The sequence below is a fragment of the Oncorhynchus mykiss genome, chromosome 25 (assembly GCF_057628025.1).
Source record: "Oncorhynchus mykiss isolate SJ-2025 chromosome 25, ASM5762802v1, whole genome shotgun sequence".
Taxonomy (NCBI): domain Eukaryota; kingdom Metazoa; phylum Chordata; class Actinopteri; order Salmoniformes; family Salmonidae; genus Oncorhynchus; species Oncorhynchus mykiss.
In genome coordinates this window covers 85,719,987-85,731,073 of record NC_143046.1, presented here as the reverse complement: position 1 = coordinate 85,731,073, position 11,087 = coordinate 85,719,987, and the positions used below count along the sequence as shown (strand labels likewise).

The 11,087-nt window shown below is 43.0% G+C and overlaps 1 protein-coding gene across 2 annotated transcripts; it reads right to left on the bottom strand.

Moving 5' to 3' along the window:
- Positions 1 to 2,212: 2,212 nt before the first annotated feature.
- On the bottom strand, positions 2,213 to 10,864 carry LOC110505903 (uncharacterized). 2 transcript variants are annotated; one of them, XM_036962860.2, is made up of 3 exons: positions 10,825 to 10,864; positions 6,356 to 7,089; positions 2,213 to 5,767 (listed from the first exon to the last, which is right to left on the bottom strand). In XM_036962860.2, the coding sequence occupies exons 2-3, from the start codon at positions 6,909 to 6,911 to the stop codon at positions 3,087 to 3,089; spliced, it is 3,237 nt and encodes a 1,078-aa protein (XP_036818755.2). In that variant the 5' UTR covers positions 6,912 to 7,089; positions 10,825 to 10,864; the 3' UTR covers positions 2,213 to 3,086. The 2 variants fall into 2 exon arrangements, with proteins under 2 accessions (XP_036818755.2, XP_036818757.2); XM_036962862.2 differs by lacking the exon at positions 10,825 to 10,864 and adding an exon at positions 8,062 to 8,117.
- Positions 10,865 to 11,087: the final 223 nt, after the last annotated feature.

Below are 11,087 nucleotides of genomic sequence, written 5' to 3'. Positions count from 1 at the left end.
CCGTCAGAGTGACTTAGTGCTCTTCATCAGCTGATCTGGGAGGGAGGTAGTTAGAACCGTCAGGGTGACTTAGTGCTCTTCATCAGCTGATCTGGGAGGGTGACTTAGTGCTCTTCATCACTGAACTCCCCTCATCCCTCTGGTGCACGTAATACTTTCTATTTTTACTGCAGTTATTCGTTGTTTATTATGTTTTGGTTGCACCTTGACTGATGTTGCTCGAGTGCCCTTCACTTTTTTTCTCCATTGTATGGTAACTACTGAATTGGCTGTGGATTCAGGTAAGCTGTCTGGAGAGTCGTTTTACAGTGTCCTTGTTTCACATTGAGCCTGGACCCTAACATCCACCGAGTAAACTAATTAAAAGACGCTTGCAGCCTACATCGACCTGTTTTCCTAGTCGTGCTGCGAGGATACGGTCAGATGACTTGATTGGTCACAGCGACAGTCAACACTGCCATCTGGTGGTCAAAATAACAGGCTTCTTAGAGACATTTGTATAAAAAAATATATATATATATTTAACATTTATTTAACTAGGCAGGTCAGATAAGAACAAATTCTTATTCACAATGACAGCCTACCTCGACCAAACCCTAACGACGCTGGGCCAATTGTGCGCCGCCCTATGGGACTCCCAATCACAGCCGGTTGTGATACAGCCTGGAATCGAACCGGAGTCTGCAGTGACGCGTCTAGCACTGAGATGCAATGCCTTAGACAGCTGCGCCACTCAGGAGCCCAGACAGTAATATCATAGTCCAAAACATGTAAGCACAGCAGTGTTCTAGAATGTTGGAATATTTCATTCTTTAATTCTACCCCGTGGATGATGGTCTCCGAGCCGCATAACTATGTCACCGTAAGATGCCAGACTACCCCATCTCAGCCTGTGACATATGATTTACACTTAAAAGCGTCTAAGGCAGGGACGTCAAACTCATTCCACGGAGGGCAGAGTGTCTACAGATTTACAGTTTTTCCATTAAATGTAGATATAGACCAGCAGGCGAGGTGAATTCCTGACAAATTAGTGACCTTAATTCAATCAATCAAGTGGAGCAGAAACCTCAGACCAGACACTCCGGCATAATAATGGCTGAAATGGTGTCATACACATGGTTTCCATGGTTTTAATGTGTTTGATACCATTCCATTCACTCCGTTCCGGCCGTTATTATGAGCCGTCCTCTCCTCAGCAGTCTCCACTGGTGTTAAATATTGGACCATCGTTCATATTCTCAGAGCAGCTCAATTTCTCCAACGGTCAACACATTCTAATAAATAGAGGATGTTTACCGGAGACGCGTTGGTTGGGAATTGTGGAGAGGTGCGCAATTTGGGCTGTGTCCCACGCGAATGGTAGTCTCAGAGTCACGTAGCTCTGTCACGACGGGACTCTGGACTATGATTTACGCTCAAGGCTACGTTTAGACAGGCAGCCCAAATCTGATATTTTTTCCACTAATTGGTCTTTTGAACCAATCACATCAGACCTTTTTTTTTATTTTATTTTTTTAGATCTGATTGGTCAAGACCAATTAGTGGGGGAAAAAAAGATCAGAATTGGGCTGCCTGTCTAAACACACCAACAGAGCCTGATTCAGTTGAAATGAGTGTAGACCTTCACATGATTTGTTAACTGACGTCAAATGGGAGACTACGACGGTTCAAGCAATGGATGTGTAGCCGGGCCAGTGCAGTACAGCTCTGCTTGACTCGGCCCAGTACAGGTCCAATTATTCCACTGTGTGCAGAGAGTGAAGAACAGGGAGTCAATGTATCAGAGTGTGAAGGACAGGGAGTCAATGTATCAGAGTGTGAAGGACAGGGAGTCAATGTATCAGAGTGTGAAGGACAGGGAGTCAATGTATCAGAGTGTGAAGGACAGGGAGTCAATGTATCAGAGTGTGAAGGACAGGGAGTCAATGTATCAGAGTGTGAAGGACAGGAAGTCAATGTATCAGAGTGTGAAGGACAGAAAGTCAATGTATCAGAGTGTGAAGGACAGGGAGTCAATGTATCAGAGTGTGAAGGACTGGGAGTCAATGTATCAGAGTGTGAAGGACTGGGAGTCAATGTATCAGAGTGTGAAGGACAGGGAGTCAATGTATCAGAGTGTGAAGGACAGGGAGTCAATGTGTGCAGAGTGTGAAGGACAGGGAGTCAATGTGTGCAGAGTGTGAAGAACCTCACAGTAAAGGACAGGGAGTCATTGAAAAATTGTCTTTATTATCTGAAATTTGAATAATTGACCAAACAGACATTTACAACTACAGACTAAAATCTTTGTTGTTACCACAACACAAAAACACACAACATCTATTTGTTATGTTTTGTTGGTTAGAGTGATCATCAGTTCAGTAGGAGACCTGTAGCGTATGTATTGTGATTGCACATCATCCTAGGCTAACTAAACATCATCCTAGGCTAACTAAACATCATCCTAGGCTAACTAAACATCATCCTAGGCTAACTAAACATCATCCTACGCTAACTAAACATCCTCCTACGCTAACTAAACAGTATATTTACATGCTAACTACAAAAAGGGGACCAACATCAAAGTCCATATATGCAAAAGGTAGAAGTCAATATGTGGCAGCACAGTGATCGTTCTGGTCTGTCCTGGCACCCCAATGGTGGAAGGGGCTTCCAGTTAATGTCAGGAAAGCGGAGTCACTGCCCATATTCTGAAAACATCTGAAAGAGTATCACCCCCCCCCCCTCCCTCCCCAACACCCACACCCCCCCCCCCCTCTTTTCTTACTAGCACTGACTTTGCTGATAGCTACTTTAAGAAAAAAAAGTACTTAATCTACCACGACTGATATGTGGCTGTCTCACCTAGCCATCTTAAGATGGATGCACTAATTATAGGTCACTCTGGATAAGAGCGTCTGCTAAATGACTCAAAATGTCAATGTAAAATGGCATTCACCACTCCTTGTCAATGCCTTCATATCAGCCAATTCAGGAGTGACCTGGTGTCTCAAGAGGTTTCCACCTGATCAACGTTTATCCCACAGGTCAGAGCAGTGGTATGACTTCTCACTAGTGTCCAATTGATTGTGCATCTTTCGATTTTACAGGTTTACAAAACTCTTTCCATACCCAGTACAGTCATAAGGAGTTTCTCCAGTGTGGATTTTCTGATGTGCTCTAAGGCCAGAGATCTGCCCGAAACGCTTCCCACAGTCAGAGCAGCCATAGGGTTTATCTACAGTAGAGCGCATGTGAGGAGGCCTGTGTGTCACCTGGTGTGTTTTTAGATAATCTACCCGGGAGAAACATTTCTCACAGTCAGGGCATTGGTACGGTTTTTCTCCCGTATGTTCCCGCTGATGTCTCTTTAAGTGTTTCGCGTGGGCAAACTGTTTACCACACTCAGGGCAGACATGAGGCTTTTCCCCAGTGTGCGTTCGCTGGTGTTCTGTAAGGTTACCTAGTTTGCCAAAGCTCTTTCCACAGTCAGAGCAAAGGTACGGTTTTTCTCCCCTATGTATTATTCGCTGATGATTTTTCAATTGGGTCGAATTATTGTAGCTTTTATCACATTCGGGACATTGGAAAGGTTTCTCTCCCGTATGTGACATCATATGAACTTTCAACCGATCTGATCTTGTAAATTTCTCGTCACAACGCTCGCAGTGGAAAGGTTTCTCTCCCGTATGTAACCTCTTGTGTTTTTTCAAATTACCTGCTGAAGAGAAACTTTTTTCACAGTCAGGGCAGTGGTGAGGCTTCTCTCCAGTGTGAATCCTTTCGTGTGCTTTTAAGTCCTCTTCTATGAGGAAACTAAGACCACAGTTAGAGCAGAGGTGAGGCTTCTCTCCAGTATGTTGTTGTTTATGTCTCTTAAAGGGTATCCAAGACGTAAAACTTTCATTACAGTCTGGACAGTGGTGGCGGGGCTTCTCTCCAGTGTGTGTGTACAGGTGATGATTAAGACCCGTTTGTGTTGTGAAACTCTTCTCACATTGAGAGCACTGGTAAGGTTTCTCACCAGTGTGTATACGCATGTGTTCTTTAAGATGTGATCGTTTTGTGTACCTCTTTTCGCAGACGGGGCACTGGTGAGGCTTTTCCCCAGTATGCGTTCGCTGGTGGGCATTAAGGTTGCCCAGTAGACCAAAGCTCTTTCCACAGTCAGAGCAAATGTAAGAAGATGCTACATGCACTGCTCTCTGGTGAACTTTTAATTGCCTAGAATCATGGAATTTTTTTGCACAAACAGCGCATTCGTAAGGCTTATCTTTAGAATGTATCTTCATATGATCTTTTAACTGGTCCGCTCTGGTGTACTTCTTATCACACTGTGGGCAGTGGAAAGGTTTCTCTCCTGAATGCAAAAGCTTGTGTTTCTTTAAACATCCCGCTGTAGCAAAATTTTGCCCGCACTCAGAGCAGTGGTGAGGATTCTCTCCTGTGTGAATCCTTTCATGTGCTTTTAGATCTTCTAATAAAGAGAAACGAACGCTACAGACAGAGCAGTGGTGAGGCTTCTCTCCGATGTGCTCGTGTCTCTTATATTCGATTTCATTAAGGAAATATAAATTGCAATCTCCACAGCGGTATAGTTTCTCTCCAGTGTGTGAGTACATATGGCGCTTAAGATGGATTTGTTTTGTGAAACTCTTTTCACACTGAGAACACTGGTAAGGTCGGTCACCAGTGTGTGAACGCAGGTGTTCTTTGAAGTGTGAAGTGCTATGGTATTTTTTCCCACATTCAGGGCAGTAGTGAGTCTTTTTCCCAGTGTGCGTTGGCTTTTCGGCAATGTGTGTTGGGCTTTCCCCAGTGTGTGTTTGCTGGTGTTTTACCAGCTTGTCTTGTTGAGCAAAATCTGTTCCGCAGTCAGAGCCGAGGTCAGGTTTGTCAACCGTATGGGCCGTCTCCTGACATTGTTCTTCTACATTTCTGGAACTTGGCGATCTATTCTCAGAAACGAGTCGGAAGTTAATCTTCTCTTCAGTATGAGACATCATATGTTCTTTCAACTCATCTGAAGTACTGTACTTCTTCTCACATTGCAGACAGTGGAAAGGTTTCTCTCCTTTGTGTAACCGCATGTGTTCCTTCAAAGTTTCCTCAGCGGAGAACCTTTGATCACAGTCAGGGCAGCGGTGAGACATCTTTACTTCATGTAATAACAGGTGCTCTTTAAGATTTGCCTTCATTTTAAAACTCTTCTCGCATTGACCACATTGGTAAGGCCGCTCCCCAGTATGCGTCATGATATGAACTTTCAACTGATCTGATCTGGTGTATCTCTTGTCACAATGGGGGCAACAGAAAGGCTTAATCCCCGAATGTATACGCTTGTGTTTAGTTAAATACCGCGGTGTAGAGAACGTTCGGCCGCAGTCAGAGCAAGGGTGAGGCTTCTCTCCAGAGTGCACTGGCAGGTGTTGATAAAGATTTTTACTCTTTATGAAACTCTTGTCACACTGTGAGCACTGGAAAAGCCTCTTTCCAACATGTAATCGCAAGTGTTTTTGAAGACCTGCATTACTAGAGAATATCTTCTTACATTCAGGGCATTGGTAAGAACTCACAGAAGATAAACTTTCTTTGCTACCTGAACAGTGGGATGACGTCTCTCCAGAGTGTGTGTGCAGGTGCCGTTTAGGCTGTGATCGTTTTGTGGATCTCGCCTTACGTTGAGGGCTGTGGTGAGATCTCTTTGCTTTGTCACGTTCCTGGTGTTTCTCGCCTGGTGTAGATAATGTCTCCACTGATGAGTCGGAGGACTCGGGACCCTCTCCTGTATGAATGACATCAGAAAAACATATCAGAGTTGCAACAAGTTACACAATATCAACTTTGAAAAAGGTGCAACACCCGCTCACCATTAAAAACATATTTTAACTTTTTAAAGGAAAGATTCACCCATTTTGGCTTGAAAAGTTGAATAGCTCAGATGTACATGAACACATGAAATAACCCTGGGAGAAAATAGAACAGTCAAAAAAGGGGCGAATCTTTCCTTTTAAAAGCTTGCTGTTTCGACCTTCATCAGAACATCAAGGCCATTGACGAAGGCTGAAAACGTCAAGCTTAATAGTTGTTTAAATATAATAAGACGTTTTTTTTTATTTTTTTAAATGGTGAGCGAGAGTTGCGCATTTTTCCTTCTCAAATGATGATCAAATGTCTTGGTTGCACCTCAACTCACGTCGGTTGAGCAGTGAGAAACCCTCCCTCCACTAGATCAACTTTGAACATGAGCACAAATCGGCATTATCATGCAATGTGATATCATCGCCCTGCAATGTGACATCATCGCCCTGCAATGTGACATCATCGCCCTGCAATGTGGCATCTTAAAAGCAACCTGTTCTCTAATTCATACCTTCATTAGCAAAGACCGAAATCATCTCCTCCTGTTCTTCCACTTTGATGTTGAATCTCCTCCCCAGCATAAACCTACAGTCCTCCAGCAGCACTGTTGCCTCCTGCTGCAAAGACTGTGTGCCACTGTCACAATCAGGATCTAGTGACTCCCTCTGCTCTGGTATAATGAGCCACTCTGGAGCTGGATCCGCCAACTTCCTGTTATTAGGCAACCGAGATCCTCCCTCCTCATTCGGTACTCCGTCGCAGCTTGCTTGTGAGGTGTCCACCTCTGCTGTCGCTGATTGGCTGGGACTCGTGGGCACACCTCTGGCATCTGCCTGTATTCCTTTGATGTCTTCTTTCAGTTGGAGTAACCGAGACATTCCCTGCTCATCTGATTCCATTAGATTGACATTTTCACAATATTCCCCTACTATACGACGCAATGAGCGTTGAGTCTTTCCTTTGCCTCCTATTCCAATACGTTCACACAGGTAACGTAAATTGTCCTCGGTTAAAGTATATAAACTCAATTCGATTTCATCCAACAACGTTTCCCTCTCTCGACTCATATTGTCCTACTCAAGTCATGTGGCAACCTTCGACTGGTCAGCCAGCTAGCTCCTCCAAGGTCTCGAACACTCTGCACACTTCTCTTGTGTGATATGTGCTGATGCTCACATGAAAATAAAGCTGTGCTGTGCTGCCTCCAGGGTAGACAGGAGGTATGTAGGACATGGCCTCGCTCTCCTGAAATAAAATCACACAGAGAAGGGGAATGAAAATCCCAGAATGCCTTGTTGACTTGTTACCCACAGTGACATAATAACTTTGGGTTTTTTTTTTAAACAATAATTATTGATTTGTTCCTGGAGTGCCAAAGGGTAGGCAGGATAAGGCTGCCACCTAGCACGGAATTTTCAGAGCTAAACTGACCAAGACTCACCTCCAACAATGCATTACACCTCACACAATTCTGCCCCAAAAAAATGAAAACTTTTCACCCAGTGGCATATGCACTATTTCAACATGTAAAAGGCTCTCGCGCATCTGAGCTCTTTTTTTTGCAGGTGCATGGTAAGAGTTTAATAAAAATGAGGAAAAAAATAAGAAACCAGCACACTGCTCTTGATCGTATCCCTGATCTTTAATAAGCTTTACATATGGGCCTCACGGCCTTCATCAGAGCTTTACGTATGGGCCTCACGGCCTTCATCAGAGCTTTACGTATGGGCCTCAAGGCCTTCGTCAGAGCTTTACGTATGGGCCTCACGGCCTTCGTCAGAGCTTTACGTAAGGGCCTCACGGCCTTCGTCAGAGCTTTACGTATGGGCCTCACGGCCTTCGTCAGAGCTTTACGTATGGGCCTCACAGCCTTCGTCAGAGCTTTACGTATCGACCTCACAGCCTTCATCTGAGCTTTATGTATCGGCCTCACAGCCTTCGTCAGAGCTTTACGTATCGGCCTCACAGCCTTCATCTGAGCTTTATGTATCGGCCTCACAGCCTTCGTTAGGGCTTTTGTGAGTTTTTTTATTAGTACCCTTATGTAGACCTGGCCCCACCCACATCCGTTCCACGCATCGAATGGTGTTGGAATCGAGGGAGAACAAATAAGTGCTACAAAATACAACAATATGCATTTCATAAATACTCAAATAAAGTGTGTACATAAAACGTATTAAACACGTCTGTAAAACCACAATGAGGACATCGACCTACCAAGCAAGTTTTCATAAATCACTGGGAACAGTGCAAGAAAAACATCAGAGTAATCTGAAATAGAGGCATAATTCATGTTCATAATATAGTTCATAATTCAACATAACATACATAGGCATTTCATCATGTAGACCTCTAGGAAATAATGTCTGGAGGGTGAAAATCCCAAAACATTCCCTTTAACTCAGAGTTGTATTAATATCTCCTCCCCTGTCTGATATCTTAACTTTCTCTACGCCACAAAAAAAAATTAAAATGAACTGGGACTGGATAATCCCTGTCATATGTCCTGATTTAACTTTTAAATTCAAAGATTCTCTGTTTGAGAGAAAAAGAGGTTTTACCTATAGAGCACAGCCCACATAGACATTTAATCATGTAGATAACATAGGGGGGGGGGGGGGCACATAATAATGTCACTAATTTGGAACTGTTTTCCTGTATGTGAGTAGAAGAAATATTCACACTTCATCATATTGTTGTATTGTGCGCAACCTCTGCATTTATAGCTACCATTCGGAAGAGGGCGTAAGAGAGCTTGGCTGATTTTCTTTTGTGGTTGGCAGTTGACTTGGACCAATTTATCGCGTACATTGCGACCTCTCCTATATACAGTAAGTGGTGGATTCTTACATTCAGCTGGCAAAGCTGGGTCCGATACCAGTGTTTCTTGACAGCATCTCCCACATTGTGCAAGTTCAAAGTATATGTGGTGGTGAACATTACAGTGTTCTTTAGCTCTAGCGGGTATTTTTTGACGCAGTTCATCTCATGTTTTCCCCATTGCCAAATTAAGAGTTTCATCCACACATTGTGGAGAGTAACCTCTTCTTAGAAACCTATTGTTCACCTCCGCTGCTTTTTCCAGATTGTCCTCTGTGGAGTGGCGTATATGCGCCGCAATCTGAAAAACGGGCTTCTTGGAAGTCCTCTTTTTAATGGCTCAGGGTGGAAGCTGCCCCCTAGTAATATAGTACTTCTGTCCGTTTCTTTTCTATACAGAGTTGTAAATAGGGTTCCATTTGATTTCTCAATCCACATGAGAATGAACACGTTTATTGTCACATTCAATAGTGAATTTGAGATTGAGGTCAATGTCATTGAGTAATGCCATAAAGTCTGACAACTCTGCCAAAGTCAGGAGCGCAAAATATTTATCTTGTCCATGCCCAGCGCGCCTCTCCAGGGTGCTGTTGGAGAGACGCCGCGCTCCACCACCACTCAAGTAATCTAATATAAATCATGTAGCCTATAGTAGAAAGAGTAGCAGCATATGTGGTCTTTCTATAGCCTACAGACTGGAGACCATATTTATGACAATGTTAAGTGAAACACTGTTTTTTCTACATCATGCACGTGTCGCTGATCAAATAGCCTAAACGGTGCCGTATCAAATATGCTTCAATTTCACCATATACTAAAAAAAAGGTCAGGTCGAAATGAAACGGACGATATGGAATGAAAGTAGGCTATTGACCGGGAGTTTCACTCCTTGGGCTAAATTATAATAAATCAGTGATTTTAATTGTAGGTCTATTCGTGCTTTTTTTTACGAGCTAGTCATAGCAACAACAAAAAATACTTTGCTTTCCCTGATGTGTAAACACAATGATTCTCATTGCAAATGAGCTCAAAATAACTCCCGATATACTTGGGTAGCTGATATGCTGATCAGAGAGACAAAACTATTAGTCTTAAACTTTGGTCAGGATTCAGGACTGGGCTAATAATGCCAATACAGCTGCCTATGTGGCATGGAAAGGTATTTATAAAACTGCATTGCGGCCGACACTATTATATTTTGCGGGGATAGGAGGAGCGGCGGCAATTTTTGGTGCTTTCCTAGGGGCGGCAGAATGGCGAGGACCGGTGATGTGCCGAAAATCTCCCCCCTGCCAGAATCCCCCGACCTTCTAAATTCCTTCATTTTGTGGCTAGAGTCAAATACTTTCTATAGAACAAAATGCATGCATAGGCAACCGAAATTAATAAATGTGTGTTATATTAAACAGAGGAAGTAAAATGTTGGCAAGCAATAGACATTTCAGAATGGCTGAATTATTATCTTTACAATTACAAAAATACTGGTCGAATAAGGCAGATTAAGAATTTTGGCAAAAATATTTATTTATAGACCAATACAAAATAAGTAGCGGATTTAAGTACGGGCGACATAGGGGAGATTTTCGGCACAACACCGGGCCCGACTGCGGGGTTGTCAACCAACACCAGATCAATTCAATCGCCGCATCAAACACTAGGCCATTTACCTAATGCAACACACCTGGTCTCCCAGACCTAAAGCAAATAGGTTACCAAGTGAATGGAAAAACAAGAGGCCCCCGTGGCATTCAGGACCAGTGTTCCCTGCTGTTCTGAGCCACATACTAACGTTCGCGTGCCAGTGTATACATCGATGCAACAAGACCGAAACGATGAAGTATCTATGAATATTTCACTCAACGATTTGAGAAGATGTGAAACTACCATACAGAGAAGTTAAGTATTTGCTATCATGTTTTCGGGTTCAATTGCCTGTATAGCCAGCTAGCTGTTAGCAATACTAGCTAGGTAGGTAAGATATCTAGCCTCCTAGAGTCGAACAATGAACATATTTTAACCACGTGCACGCGGTCTTCATTGGTAGGTTAGTTTCAGGACTGTAAATATAATGGACTTGTCCTTGCAAGGCAACATTTAGCAATGTATTTAAAAAGTGAACAAATTAAGCTATGAATCAAAGTCGGACCTTTTTTTACTTACCTTTTCCCATCAGCGTCTCCTCAGCAACACTAAAATAAAAACTTCCGGGTCACGGAATTAGACGTTTTCAAAATAAAAGTCCCTAATGTAATTGTCATTAACCCATATTTGTCTAAAACATTAACAATAACTAATATTTGTTCATATTTAAGTGGAATTTGCATTACATTGTGGGTTTTAAAATATGTCCAAATATGCCTGGACACTATATGGTACAAATATATAGCAGTGTACAGGAAAAACGATTCTTTGTGCAAGTGTAA

Bases quoted from the DNA above. Each gene is read 5' to 3' on its own strand.
- LOC110505903 (XM_036962860.2), bottom strand. From the start codon at position 6,911: ATGAGTCGAGAGAGGGAAACGTTGTTGGATGAAATCGAATTGAGTTTA. The intron at 5,768-6,355 runs GTATGAATTAGA...TCATTCATACAG, and splicing joins TTCGGTCTTTGCTAATGAAG to GAGAGGGTCCCGAGTCCTCC.